The sequence below is a fragment of the Salvelinus sp. IW2-2015 genome, linkage group LG14 (genome assembly GCF_002910315.2).
Source record: "Salvelinus sp. IW2-2015 linkage group LG14, ASM291031v2, whole genome shotgun sequence".
Taxonomy (NCBI): domain Eukaryota; kingdom Metazoa; phylum Chordata; class Actinopteri; order Salmoniformes; family Salmonidae; genus Salvelinus; species Salvelinus sp. IW2-2015.
Genome location: NC_036854.1, coordinates 36,146,828 through 36,161,809, shown reverse-complemented (window position 1 = coordinate 36,161,809; position 14,982 = coordinate 36,146,828). Strand labels below are relative to the sequence as shown.

General features: G+C 43.5%; 1 protein-coding gene across 2 annotated transcripts; it reads left to right on the top strand.

Moving 5' to 3' along the window:
- The first annotated feature begins 831 nt into the window (after positions 1–831).
- pcolce2b (procollagen C-endopeptidase enhancer 2b) lies at positions 832–14,979 on the top strand. 2 transcript variants are annotated; one of them, XM_070446676.1, is made up of 9 exons: positions 832–1,063; positions 1,444–1,552; positions 3,496–3,751; positions 5,357–5,481; positions 5,746–5,882; positions 6,845–7,008; positions 8,313–8,396; positions 9,505–9,672; positions 13,909–14,979. In XM_070446676.1, the coding sequence occupies exons 1-9, from the start codon at positions 927–929 to the stop codon at positions 14,061–14,063; spliced, it is 1,335 nt and encodes a 444-aa protein (XP_070302777.1). In that variant the 5' UTR covers positions 832–926; the 3' UTR covers positions 14,064–14,979. The 2 variants fall into 2 exon arrangements, with proteins under 2 accessions (XP_070302777.1, XP_023856603.1); XM_024000835.3 differs by having other exon boundaries at positions 901–1,063; positions 13,933–14,979.
- The last annotated feature ends 3 nt before the right edge of the window (positions 14,980–14,982 follow it).

Below are 14,982 nucleotides of genomic sequence, written 5' to 3'. Positions count from 1 at the left end.
GTATGTTATATATGTACGGGATACGTCTGGTATACACCTTGTCCTACGAAATGCGTACCTGCAGGTTCCTCATCGACAATGCAACACCAAAAATAACTATTAAAGGATAAGAATACGAACATAAAGTAAATGGCTCCGTATAATAAAATAAACATTTTAGGTGTCTCTCTTGTCGAGATGTGTGTTTTGTCCTATAATTCATGTTTTTTATATTTAATCCCAGCCCCCGTCCGCGCACGAGACCCTTTGCCTTCTGGTAGACCGTCATTGTAAATAAGAATTTGTTTTTAACTGATAGTTAAATCAAGGTTAAATAAAACATTTAAAAAAGATGAGTGCTCTCCTCAGCGCCGCCATCAGTGTTTGTCTGTCTGTCTTTCAGTCTTTTTGTCACTCTGTGTAAGTAGGCTAGTAGATAGCACATAGCACACATATTAGTGCATAAGAACACATTCTGGAATCTATACTGTAAATACTGTAGTATATGTATGTACTGTAATAGTATATGTTTGTTGTTTAGACCTATTTTGCGTCATTTATTAATCAGGCTATTCACTTGTTTTTAAATTCATTTTATTCTGAAGAGCACATATAAACAGCCTATGTGCAAAGTACATACAGTTTGTACATATGACCAGATATTCATCATGATCACCTGAACTCTGTGCCTTGAATAAATATTTCACTAGGATATTAACATTATTTTATCCAAGGTAGGTTATGCCAGGTGTGGTACTAAACCAAAGCAACCCCCCCATACTTCTAATGCGTCTTTGATCCCAGGTTTTGGAAAAAGGCAGCTGCCTGCCGACTGCTCCCTCCTACCACGCAGAACAAACGCTATATTCATCTCTGTGCTACAGCTTGCGAAACTCCCTCCAGGAACTTCTGGGTACTTTTCCCAACCGCTCGAGCGACTGAATACAATGTCATTCATACCAGCGGGCGAAAACAGGCGAAGTGGTGCCTGGTCAGTTCACCCGATAATGTTGAGAATATGCAGTCTTTTTTGCGCATGGAGTGTACTGTTTTTGACAGAAGTCTGCGGGCAGTCACAACGGAGGTACCTCTTCACTTTTTTTTTTACAATTGATTATTTTTGGTTTTGCGTTGGGCTATTTGTTAGAATTAACACGTGTGTATTGTAGTCTACAAAGCCTTATCGTGAGGTGCCAATGATCCGTTAGCCTACGGCACAATGAATGAATGAACGGCATCAATAATGTTAAATTGTTCATGACTGAGGAGTTGTTATTTTGGTGGAATCTGCAGTCTGCGCTGTAGGCATGAGGACGCACATTGGCGCATTGCCGAGACAACCCAAGAATGAACACCAACCATTAACACCTAGGCTTCTGCTCCCTTCCAGATTCCATGATAGCTTAGGCTACATATTTGTATTAGAATGAGAAGTGTCTAAAATATTTTTCCCAATGTTTCCAGAACAACGTTTACATGCGGAGGGAATATAACGGGGGATTCTGGGGTCATTGGGAGCCCGGGGTATCCAGGGGTGTACCCCCCAAATACCAAATGTGTTTGGAGAATCACGGTGAGTCAAACATACTTGTACCCTACTGTAAATACATGATCCATGTTTAACAGTTAACAGCACCCATATCAGAGAACAGAAATGACGCAATGTTTCTGTAATAAACTGCAATGAGATACTAATTCACTAACCATAACTGTGTAGGTCTAATTTGTAGTCTGATATTTGGCAACTAGCCACACAGCACCCCTCAGGCACTTTGAGCTGCCTGCTTGGCATTTTTATTAACATGCAGCATGGTCACATGGCTGCAACCAATTAAAGGTAAATCAGAGGAATATTTGTTTCCTCTTATATGAGTTGTCACATACAGTGCATTTGGAAAGTATTCAGACCCATTGAGTTTTTCACATTATGTTACATTACAGCCTTATTCTAAAATTGATGAACTTGTTCCCCCCCTAATCAATCTACACACAATACCCCATAATGACAAAGCAAAAACAGGTTTTTAGACATTTTTGAAAATGTATTAAAACAAAAAAACTGATTTCACATTTCCATAACTATTCAGATCCTTTACTTAGTACTTTGTTGAAGCACCTTTGGCAGCGATTACAGCGTCGAGTATTCTTGGGTATGACGCTACAAGCTTGGCACACCTGTATTTAGGGAGCTTCTCCAATTCTTCTCTGCAGATCCTCTCAAGCTCTGTCAGGTTGGATGGGGAGCGTTGCTGCACAGCTATTTTCAGGTATCTCCAGAGATGTTCGATCGGGTTCAAGTACGGGCTCTGGCTGGGCCACTCAAGGACATTCAGAGACTTGTCCCGAAGCCACTCCTGCGTGTCTTGGCTGTGTGCTTAGGGTCATTGACCTGTTGGAAGGTGAACTTTCACCTCAGTCTGAGGTCCTGAACACTCTGGAGCAGATTTTCATCAAGGATCTTTCTGTACTTTGTTCCGTTCATCTTTGCCTCAATCTTGACTAATCTCCCAGTCCCTGTCGCTGAAAAACATGATGCTTCCACCACCATGCTTCACGATAGGGATGGTGCCAGGTTTCCTCCAGACGTGACGCTTCGCATTCAGGCCAAAGAGTTCATTGGTTTCTTGGTTTCATCAGACCAGGGAATCTTGTTTCTCATGGTCTGAGAGTCTTTAGGTGTCTTTTGGCAAACTCCAAGCGGGCTGTCATGTGCCTTTTTAATGAGGAGTGGTTTCCGTCTGGCCATTCTACCATAAAGGCCTAATTGGTGGAGTGCTGCAGAGATGGTTGTCCTTCTGGAAGGTTCTCCCATCTCCACAGAGGAACTCTAGTGCTCTGAGTGACCATCGGGTTCTTGGTCACCTCCCTGACCAAGGCCCTTCTCCCCCGATTGTTCAGTTTGGCCGGGCGGCCAGCTCTAGGAAGAGTCTTGGTGATTCCAAACTTCTTACATTTAAGAATGATGGAGGCTACTGTGTTCTTGAGGGCCTTCAATGCTGCAGAAATGTTTTGGTACCCTTCCCCAGATCTGTGCCTCGACACAAGCCTACTTTGGAGCTCTACGGACAATTTCTTTGACCTCATGGCTTGGTTTTTGCTCTGACATGCACTGTTAACTGTGGGACCTTATATAGACAGGTGTGTGCCTTTCCAAATCATGTCCAATCAATTGAATTTACCACAGGTGGACTCCAATCAAGTGGTAGAAACTTCTCAAGGATGGTCAATGGAAACAGAATGCAGCTGAGCTCAATTTAGAGTCTCATAGCAGAGTGTCTAAATACTTTTATACATTTGCAAACAAATCTAAAAACCAGTTTTCGCTTTGTCATTATGGTATATTGTGTTTTGATTGCTGAGTTTTTATTTTATTTTATTAATTTTAGAACAAAGCTGTAACGTAACAAAATGTGGAAAAAGTCAAGGGGTATGAATACTTTCCGAAGGCACTGTATGCCCCTTATGTGATTGAATAGATTGTAATGTATATTGTATTGGATTGAATGTTGTCCCCAGGTCCCTGAGGGTAAAGTGGTGGTCCTGTCCTTCCGCTTCATTGACCTGGAGAGTGACAACCTGTGTCGCTATGACTACGTGGATGTTTACAGTGGCCATGTGAGTGGCCAGAGGCTGGGACGCTTCTGTGGGACTTTCAGGCCAGGTGCCCTGGTCTCCACAGGCAACAAGATGCTCATTCAGATGGTGTCTGATGCCAACACAGCTGGGAGTGGCTTCCTGGCGGTGTACTCTGCTGCCCAGCCGCATGAGAGAGGTAAGCAGGATAGAATATAGAAGAAGAATAGAAGAATAATGTAGTAGTTAAGGGTTACGTTTAACTTGCCTAGTTAAATAAAGGTTAAATAAAATTAAAATAAAATAAACGTGCCTTGCTCAATGGCACAGTGGCAGGAGACGGGATCTAGGATCCTACTAGATTTTCTTCTGTTGGACTAGTTACCCGCCGGTTGCAGGCTTGCCTCTCTAACCTCTAGGCTACCTTCCGGGCCACGAACCACTGTGTGGGTTGAAGAGGGGTTGTGTCATCTCTAAGTTGTTGTACGCCTGGATGTAGTGTGTAGTGAAAACTGTAGTCATCTGTATCCAGGCTCTACCCAAGCATGTTCAACAGAGCATTAGGGACTGAGCCCTAGCCGTGACTCTGCTCGGACTCCACATCGTAAAGACCTCAGATATGTGTGTGCGTGTTTAGTGCTAAGGTTCACATTTTAACGAGCTAATTAACTAGCCTCTTAACCGCTAGCTGCCCCAGCAAGGTCATTGCACCGTGTCACTGTAATAATACTAATACCCAGATGATGAGATCTGAGAGGTCAATTATTTACATCTGAGACTAAAGGGCAGTTCTAGCTAAATAAATCACTCCCATCAGATAGCAGGTCAAGGGAAAGTTTGACTTCTGCTTGGTAAGATAAAGTACCAGTGCTCTTTCAGTTCAGACCTCTTGTGCAGTTAAGACGAAACCTCTTGACTTAAAGCTTGCTCGAGGAGGAGGTGAATCTCTACACATTTCACAGCACGACGAGGAATTTTTCACGGCTCATTTTCCAGATGGTGAGCTCTAGGGTCAGACAGGTCAGCGCTAAGCCGTCCCTTCCTCTTCTGACCCGGTGACGTTACTTCTCCCCGAATGAGTTTGTGGAATTTTGGGGGGGCTGAGCGCCTCCCTGTATACCTTCTCTCTGTCTCCGTACCTCTACAGTAGCTGACAGCTGGAATCCCTCTTGGTCTGTCAGTTTAGGTTGACTGGTGTTCTCCCTGTTCCTGGGTGTGGTTGGTTGAAACTGAAAAGCACCACACAGCACTCCTCCATTTCTTCAATGTCTATTTTAGTTACAGAGTCAAATTGGGCTTGTCCGTCTGCCAGTCATGAGGCTGGGAGCTCAGCTGTAGTGGAACTAACTGCTATAGCGACTAACTACATGTTACAGGAGATCCAACCATGGTTTTTAAAGATCCACAGATCCCTTGCCAGTCCAAGCAGCTTGTGTGGTTGGCTGATGTGATCTCTCAGATGTGTGATGGTATGCCTAGCATATAGACCTCCTTTTAACTGCACGTTGCAGCATGGGACCAAGGCAGAGGGACCGACCGATGTCTTCTTAATTTACTCATAACCACAAAGGAAGCATAAGACAAGAGCCTACTTATTCGAAAATGTTTGTTCCATTATGGGATTATGTCATGCGCGTGCGTGCACAACCTTCCGTCCTTTAACATTCAGAAGGAAGCGATATATCTTGCACATAAACATAGAGTCACAGGATGATGTCCAGTGGTGCGTCAAATGAATAGCATGTGAAGCAGTACTATCTGGGCAGTATAACTAAACGTTGTAGTTTGACTTTGCACCCACCAGGGGATCAGTACTGTGGAGGTCGTCTGGTTAAACCCTCCGGGTCCTTCAAGACCCCTAACTGGCCCGAAAAAGACTACCCCGCAGGGGTCACCTGCTCATGGCACATAGTGGCTCCTAAGAACCAGGTGAGTGTTAGTCTACAGCCAGAGGTTCTTACTTTACTCACAGTTCAACTTGACACAATTGAGAGAGATTGAGATCGCCTAAGATGTAAATTTGCACATAATTGCTTTGTGGTTTGCTCTTGGTTAGTGTTGCACAATGAAATGCACCTTCAGAATGTGGGCTGAAAGTAATTTGTTCAGTGTAACGTGTTCTTTGTAACCTGTGGTCTATGTAACCTGTGTTGTGTGTAACCTGTGTTCTATGTAACCTGTCCACCAACACAGATTATTGAGGTGAAGTTTGAGAAGTTCGATGTGGAAAGAGACAACTACTGTCGATATGACTACGTGGCCATTTTCAACGGGGCAGAGATTAACGATGCCAAGAGGATCGGGAAGTACTGTGGCGACAGCCCTCCAGCGTACGTCACACACCTGTTTCTACTCTGCATTCATCTAGCTAATGTACCACTTCGCTTATGACCTTGATCCTTGATCATAAACCTACTAATGCATGAATAACTGTTTACCTAAGCACAAGATATCCATGAGCATATTCGATATATCAACTACTTACCAGGTAAGCTAACATTCTCTCTCTCTCTCTCTCTCTCTCTCTCTCTCTCTCTCTCTCTCTCTCTCTCTCTCTNTGTGTTCTATATAACCTGTGTTCTATGTAACATGTGTTCTATGTAACATGTGTTCTATGTAACCTGTGTTCTATGTAACCTGTGTTCTATGTAACATGTGTTCTATGTAACCTGTCCACTAACACAGATCATTGAGGTGAAGTTTGAGAAGTTCGATGTGGAAAGAGACAACTACTGTCGGTATGACTACGTGGCCATTTTCAACGGGGCAGAGATCAACGATGCCAAGAGGATCGGGAAGTACTGTGGCGATAGCCCTCCAGCGTACGTCACACACCTGTTTCTACTATGCATTTATCTTGCTAATGTAGCTACCGCTTATCGTGTTGATCTTGATCAACAAATCAATTCACATTGGATTTGTCACATGCACCAAATACAACAGGTGTAGACTTTACAGTGAAATGCTTACGAGCCCTTTTCCCAACAATGCAGAGTTAAAAAGTAAGAAAAAAATTATCCCAAAAATAAAAAAGGAAACAGTAACAGAATAAAATAACAATAATGAGACTATATACAAGGAGTACCAGTACTGAGTCAATGTGCAGGGGTATGAGGTTGTTGAGATAATTGAGGTAATATTCCATGTAAGTAAGGGTAAAAGTGACTAGGCAATCAGGATAGATAGTAAACAGGATAGATAATAAATCTACTAATGCCTTATTTACTGATAAACCTATGCACAATATATTCATTAGCCTATGTGATCTCTCTCTCTCTCTGCCCCCCTTCAGTCCAGTGTTCTCTGAAGGTAACCAGCTCCTGATCCAGTTCCTCTCAGACCTCAGTTTGACTGCAGACGGGTTCATCGGCCACTACAAGTTCAGACCTAAGAAGTTCTCCACCACCCCGGTACCACTGACCACCACCACCCCAGCAGTTACCACCAGACCCATACGTAGGTAGCTCCTTTTTCTCTGTTTAATCCAAGCAGGACATATGTGTAACTCTTCCATTGTCTTGACACATCTCTTCAGTCTTGTTGTTACAATGTAAAGTGCTTTTAGCACAATTTGAATCCAATTCATCATCATCATCTCCAGGCCACATGGGTGTTTGGTCCATTTGATCTGCTACTAGGAGTTGTGGATTTAGAGACAGATTTGATTGCCTGGTCCCAGTGGTCTTTGCTGATGCCAACATGTGGTGTAGCTGCTGTAGCTCCCTCCCTCCCACTAGTAGAGTGGCTTCCAGGCATTTTCATTAGCCTGGTTCCAGATCAGATCTACCATGGTAGTGGCTGTTGCCCCCAGGATGAAAGGCAATGGAGGCTGGATGGCTGTTAATCTTGTCCCTAGCCGGCTCTATCTGTAGCAATTGGGGACGAGGTTAGATGCCAGTCAAAACATCAGTCCCCTCTAACTTATCACTTCCATGTATTATTTTCTAGTTTTTTTTTGTCTTTTTAAATCTGTGATTTCTCTACTATGACAGAGTTAAGGGGAAGGGGAGCAAGTAGTCACTCCAAAGAGACACCTTGTTCCTTCTTACTCAGGCAAACTAATGTGCAGAACCAGAACACCCTATGGGACTCCCGATCACGGCCGGTTGTGATACAGCCTGGGATCGAGCCCAGGTCTGTCGTGACGCCTAAATACATTCCAATTTACTAAAAAGGTGAATGTCTGTAGACTGTTTTGCTGCTCTCAAAGATGATCTTTTAATAAAAGATTGATGAAATGCCACTGATTAGGCTACTGTGCACCTCCGCTGGCAAAATTGATGCCATAACCAACATGCGTTACCACTAAGATCAGTTTATCTCCAGTTACTCTGACTGAAATTGGCAGTTTGGCGCTCGTTTTTAAGGACACACCTCAAATAGTTTCACCACTCCCATCTCAGCGCAAGCAAGCTGATGTTAGACAGGTAAATGACCAACCCTGGCACAAGGGCTGGAAAATAGCAGAGCGCCGGCTTTTTACAACATGCGTGCGTTAGACACTTGCCCCTCCTTAACGCCAGACGAAAAAAGAACCCTATACCTTAAGCATGATGTGAACTGTAGGATTCTAAGTTGCCCACAGTTTTCAATGGGAAGTGTTCATACTAATGTATTAGCCTACGATTGATTTCAATTCATTCCCTGAATTGACTCAATGTGAAACAAAATCAACCCAAACCCTACTTACGTGCATCCCTTGAATGTGGAAGATGAATGTGAACTAAGTAACTATATTTTATTTTTCTCTGTCTCCCCAGCCCTGAAGTACTCTGTAGCTCTGTGCCAGCAGAAATGCAAAAGAAGTGGAACCGTTGAGAGCAACTACTGTACCAGTGACTTTGGTAGGAGAGATACTATTCCCCTACAGCTAATGCTACATATATTACTATGGCTGACCTACCTAAAGCCGCCACTACTGCCGTCACAGATACTAAGCTACAGCAACAAACAACAACAGGTCACAGTGTGTGTGTGTGTGTGTGTGTGTGTGTGTGTGTGTGTGTGTGTGTGTGTGTGTGTGTGTGTGTGTTGTGTGTGGTGTGGTGTGTGTGTGTGTGTGTGTGTGTGTGTGTGTGTGTGTGTGTGTGTGTGTCAGTCAGGGGGTGGTGGCAGAACATTTTCTACCAAATTTTACCCCAGCATCAACCCAGTCCATATGAGCCATCACTCTCTCAACAAACCCATGTTGTCATGATACACTATCTGTGTGGTTTCAGCGCGTCTGAAAAGTGTCCTTGAGGGTTTTCTGACAGGGCAGCGCAGTGGATTTGTGTATGGGACTGGACACAGTTCTCTTCTTCTCATAGAGGTAACACACATGCCAGATAAGAGCCGAACTGTAAGTAAACTGCTGCTAAATGAAGGTGTTGATTCAGCCAACGTACTCCATGGCCTTAGTTTGCTACCACAGTATTTAGACTAGCTCTGTGATGTTTTTCTTAGAGTAGATGTTGATGGAATGAGGCAGGTATTTTAATAATCGCTTTTCCTCAGGGATGTTAGGTCAGATTTGCATGGAAAATGAAGACCAGTCTGTGAAGACCAGTAATTTGGTGTTAGTGTCAAAATGTCTTGTATAATACAGTGGCAGACAGTTTGCAGTCATATCAAGCCAAGGGTGTTGCATCACAAGTTTTAATGACTAGGCTAGACACAAAAAGACCTAACAGAAGACTGACCTGACCCGGCCTTTCCTTCCTTTTTACACATTGATCTGATCATCTTATTCAAAGCTATTCAACCAGTACATTTTGCAAGCCGAGCATCAGAGTATTTGTATAGAAAGATATCCGATCTCGATCATACAATATTTGGTGAAGGCAATTACAGAGTTGAATGTTATACACCACCATTTCATAATGATGACACAGTTGTCAGACTTCCAATCTAAGTAGATGTTGTTGAGTGCTTGTTGTTGAACCATCTAAACTCCCTATGTTTCTGTGACAGTGATAACAGGAACTGTCATCACGGCGGCGGTGCGAGGAGGCAGCGTGTACGCCACCATCTCCATCATCAACGTCTACAAAGAAGGCAACCTGGCCATCCAGCAGGCCGGCAAGACCATGAGCACCAAGATCATCGTGCTCTGCAAGAAGTGTCCATCCATCAGACGAGGTGAGTAGTAGTACGGTGGACCACTGCCAAAGGACTCTGGGGCTCACTCTCCACTAGCCTGGTCCCAGATCTGTTGTCTGTTTCTATAGCCTGGTCCCAGATATGTTGTCTATTTCTATAGCCTGGTCACAGATCTGTTTGTGCTCTTGCCAACTCCAACTCAAGACAATGTGGTTTGGCATGACAATGAGTGACAAGGAGTTGGCATGATAGCAAAAACAGACTGGCACTCAGGCTAACTCTCCCCTGGATATAGTCATCCGTTTCTCTTGCTTTAGTTTCAGACATTCACCGTGACACGATAGCAAATCAAATCAAATCAAATTGTATTTGTCACATACACATGGTTAGCGGATGTTAATGTGAGTGTAGCGAAATGCTTGTGCTTCTAGTTCCGACAATGCAGTAATAACCAACGAGTAATCTAACCTAACAATTCCACAACTACTACATTATACACACAAGTGTAAAGGGATAAAGAATATGTACATAAAGATATATGAATGACTGATGGTACAGAACGGCATAGGCAAGATGCAGTAGATGGTATAGAGTACAGTATATACATATGAGATTAGTATTGTATGGTATATAAACATAAAGTGGCATAGTTTAAAGTGGCTAGTGATACATGTATTACATAAAGATGGCAAGATGCAGTAAATGATATAGAGTACAGTATATACATATACATATGAGATGAGTAATGTAGGGTATGTAAACATTATATTAAGTGGCATTGTTTAAAGTGGCTAGTGATAAATTTCTACATACATTTCCATCAATTCCCATTATTAAAGTGTCTGGAGTTGAGTCAGTATGTTGGCAGCAGCCACTAAATGTTAGTGGTGGCTGTTTAACAGTCTGATGGCCTTGAGATAGCACGTGCTCTTTTTTTCAGTCTCTCGGTCCCTGCTTTGATGCACCTGTACTGACCTCGCCTTCTGGATGATAGCGGGGTGAACAGGCAGTGGCTCGGGTGGTGTTTGTCCTTGATGATCTTTATGGCCTTCCTGTGACATCGGGTGGTGTAGGTGTCCTGGAGGGCAGGTAGTTTGCCCCCGGTGATGCGTTGTGCTACCTCACTACCCTCTGGAGAGCCTTACAGTTGTGGGCAGAGCAGTTGCGTACCAGAGGCGGTGATACAGCCCGACAGGTGCTCTCGATTGTGCATCTGTAGAAGTTTGTGAGTGCTTTTGGTGACAAGCCGAATTTCTTCAGCCTCCTGAGGTTGAAGAGGCGCTGCTGCGCCTTCTTCACAACGCTGTCTGTGTGGGTGGACCAATTCAGTTTGTCCGTGATGTGTACGCGAGGAACTTAAAACTTACTACCCTCTCCACTACTGTCCCGTCGATGTGGATAGGGGGGCTCCCTCTGCTGTTTCCTGAAGTCCACAATCATCTCCTTTGTTTTGTTGACGTTGAGTGTGAGGTTATTTTCCTGACACCACACTCCGGGGCCCTCACCTCCTCCCTGTAGGCCGTCTCGTCGTTGTTGGTAATCAAGCCTACCACTGTAGTGTCGTCCGCAAACTTGATGATTGAGTTGGAGGCGTGCATGGCCACGCAGTCGTGGGTGAACAGGGAGTACAGGAGAGGGCTCAGAACGCACCCTTGTGGGGCCCCAGTGTTGACGAATTTGGAGGGTACGATGGTGTTAAATGCTGAGCTGTAGTCGATGAACAGCATTCTCACATAGGTATTCCTCTTGTCCAGACGGACAACCACACTGCAGTGTGCAGTGCGGTTGCGATTGCGTTGTCTGTGGACCTATTGGGTCGGTAAGCAAATTGGAGTGGGTCTAGGGTGTCAGGTAGGGTGGAGGTGATATGGTCCTTGACTAGTCTCTCAAAGCACTTCATGAGTCGTCGTTTAGCTCAGTTACCTTAGCTTTCTTGGGAACAGGAACAATGGTGGCCCTCTTGAAGCATGTGGGAACAGCAGACTGAGATAAGGATTGATTGAATATGTCCGTAAACACACCAGCCAGCTGGTCTGCGCATGCTCTGAGGACGCGGCTGGGAATGCCATCTGGGCCTGCAACCTTGCGAGGGTTAACACGTTTAAATGTTTTACTCACCTCGGCTGCAGTGAAGGAGAGCCCGCAGGTTTTGTTAGCGGACCGTGTCAGTGGCACTGTATTGCACAGGTATTAGTCCATGATTGTACTATTGAACCATGTGTTTTTGTTTCAGTTCAAATTCTATGATTGAGTAATACTGACACGGTTTCACAGTGTGAGTAAGCACTTGTAACAGCGGCATGTTCCAAATATACAAGATACATAAGAAAGAGGTGGTTGGACATACTACTTGGTTTATGGCTCTGAGTTTGCCTCCATTGCTGTAACCTATCTTCACGCTCACCTGAAGGAGCTTGACCAAGGTCTGAGGTAAGCGGCAAAACTCACTGTGCAATAAGATCTATACCTTCCCCCTCAGCCGCTGATCCATACTGTGAATATATACAAACATACTGTACAGTACTCTATACGTTTATAGATGTACAGTTGAAGTCGGAAATGTACTACATACACCTTAGCCAAATACATTTAAACTCCATTTTTCACAATTCCTGACATTTTATCCGAGTAAAAATTCCCTGTCTTAGGTCAGTTAGGATCACCAGTTTATTTTATGAATGTGAAATGTCTGAATAATAGAAGAGAGAATGATTTATTTCAGCTTTTATTTCTTTTATCACATTCCCAGTGGGTCAGAAGTTTACATACACTCAATTAGTATTTGGTAGCATTGCCTTTAAATTGTTTAACTTCGGTCAAACGTTTTGGGTAGCCTTACACAAGCTTCCCACAATAAGTTGGGTGAATTTTGGCCCATTCCTCCTGACAGAGCTGGTGTAACTGAGTCAAGTTTGTAGGCCTTCTTGCTCGAACACGCCTTTTCAGTTCTGCCCACATATTTTCTATAGGATTGAGGTCAGGGCTTTGTGATGGCCACTCCAATACCTTGACTTTGTTGTCCTTAAGTAATTTTTCCACAACTTTGGAAGTATGCTTGGGGTCATTGTCCATTTGGAAGACCCATTTGCGATCAAGCTTTAACTTCCTGATTGATGTCTTGAGATGTTGCTTCAATATATCCACATAATTGTCCTCCCTCATGAAGCCATCTATTTTGTGAAGTGCACCAGTCCCTCCTGCAGCAAAGCACCCCCACAACATGATGCTGCTACCCCCGTGCTTCACTGTTGGGGTGGTGGTCTTCGGCTTGCAAGCCTCCCCCTTTTTCCTCCAAACATAACAATGGTCATTATGGCCAAACAGTTATATTTTTATTTCATCAGACCAGAGGACATTTCTCCAAAAAGTACGATCTTTGTCCCCATGTGCAGTTGCAAACCATAGTCTGGCTTTTTTATGGCGGTTTTGGAGCAGTGGCTTCTTCCTTGCTGAGCAGCCTTTCAGGTTATGTCGATATACGACTCGTTTTACTGTGGATATAGATACTTTTGTACCTGTTTCCTCCAGCATCTTCACAAGGTCCTTTGCTGTTGTTCTGGGATTGATTTTCACCTTTCGCACTAAAGTATGTTCATCTCTAGGAGACAGAACGCGTCTCCTTCCTGAGCGGTATGACGGCTGCGTGGTTCTATGGTGTTTATACTTGCGTACTATTGTTTGTACATATGAACGTGGTGCCTTCAGGCATTTGGAAATTCCTCCCAAGGATGAACCAGACTTGTGGAGGTCTACAATTTATTTTCTGAGGTCTTGGCTGATTTCTTTTGATTTTCCCATGATGTGAAGCAAAGAGGCACTGAGTTTGAAGGTAGGCCTTGAAATACATCCACAGGTACACCTCCAATTGACTCAAATTATGTCAATTAGCCTATCAGAAGCTTCTAAAGCCATGACACAATTTTATGGAATTTTCCAAGCTGTTTAAAGGCACAGTAAACTTAGTGTATGTAAACTTCTGACCCACTGGAATTGTGATACAATGAATTATAAGTGAAATAATCTGTCTGTAAACAATTGTTGGAAAAATGACTTGTGTCATGCACAAAGTAGATGTCCTAACCGACTTGCCTAAACAATAGTTTGTTAACAAGAAATTTGTGGAGTGGTTGAAAAATGAGTTTTAATGACTCCAACTTAAGTGTATGTAAACTTCCCACTTCAACTGTAGCTATAAACATATATGGAACCCAGAGGAGAGTTGACGCTGATGTGCTACCTTCCTGAATGTCTCTGCCGTTCCGCCACTGCATTCAGGCTCTTTCTGTGTGATCTCACTAGGCCTCAACTACATCTTCATGGGCTCAGCGGACGAGGATGGGAAGGGGAAGATCGCTCCGCATCACTTCGTCATGGCCTTCAAGGCCAAGAACCAGAGGGGACTCAACGTACTGAAGAACAAACGCTGCTGAGATCAGTTACATGCTGCCTGAGTCTCCACCCAACCACCATGCCCCACCCACAAAAGGGTGTGACTGTTCTTGTTAGTGTCCTGGCTCCGCCCATCATTACCTATCATCCGTCACCACAGGACTAGTCTACAGAGCTCAGGCTGTTACTGCCTGGAGGTGTCTGGCTGTCTCTTTCCTTTGTTTTGTTTTTCTATGCTGTTCTCTTTCCTCTGAACTGGACCTGTTTTGAGTGCAATGTGAAGAATGAGTGTGATAATTGAGGAGAGGGAGGAGAGGAAGAGAGACCGATAGTAGGGGGGAACTCACCTGGGTCACGTTCAGTTAGAACAAAACAGGAGAAATTGTTTTGAAACTAAATACTACCTAAATATGTCCAATGAGAGAGCTCATTTACCTTTTCTGTTTCAAAAACATTTTCTCACGTTTCAAGCCCCTGAACACAACCCAGATGTCGTGATGAGTGTTAGCTTGGATCAAACATCCGACAGGAAGGAGTTTGTTAGAGGAAGTACATTATTGAGGACGGGGTGTTATAGTTTTATGGACAGTGTTTACAAACTGCTCTTTATTTCCTATGTTCACATTGAATGGACAAGATATGGGAGGTATTTTATGTGGTGTCGATAAGTGCAATAGTTGAATATATAGCATTCCTTTTGAAATGATTTGTTTTCATGCTGGTATTACGTTTAGTACTGTCACTTATTAGCCAAAGCTTTTACAATGAATGGATTCAACAAAGCACTCCTTATCATAATGTCAGCTTGGTTTGTAATGTATGTAATAAAAAGAGATATGAAATGAATTACAATATAAAGTATTTTCATATGATTCAATTGGTAAATGTTATTTATATTTTATTGTTTTCATCTGACCAAATAAAAAATAAAGTTTATTTTAACGAGGTGGTTCTTCATAT

What these genes read in the sequence shown, in the direction of transcription:
- pcolce2b (XM_070446676.1), top strand. Translation starts at nt 927, where the DNA reads ATGTCATTCATACCAGCGGGCGAAAACAGGCGAAGTGGTGCCTGGTCA. An exon ending in TAGTGGCTCCTAAGAACCAG is followed by an intron (nt 5,482 to 5,745) that starts GTGAGTGTTAGT and finishes CCACCAACACAG; the next exon opens with ATTATTGAGGTGAAGTTTGA. An exon ending in AGTTACCACCAGACCCATAC is followed by an intron (nt 7,009 to 8,312) that starts GTAGGTAGCTCC and finishes CTGTCTCCCCAG; the next exon opens with CCCTGAAGTACTCTGTAGCT.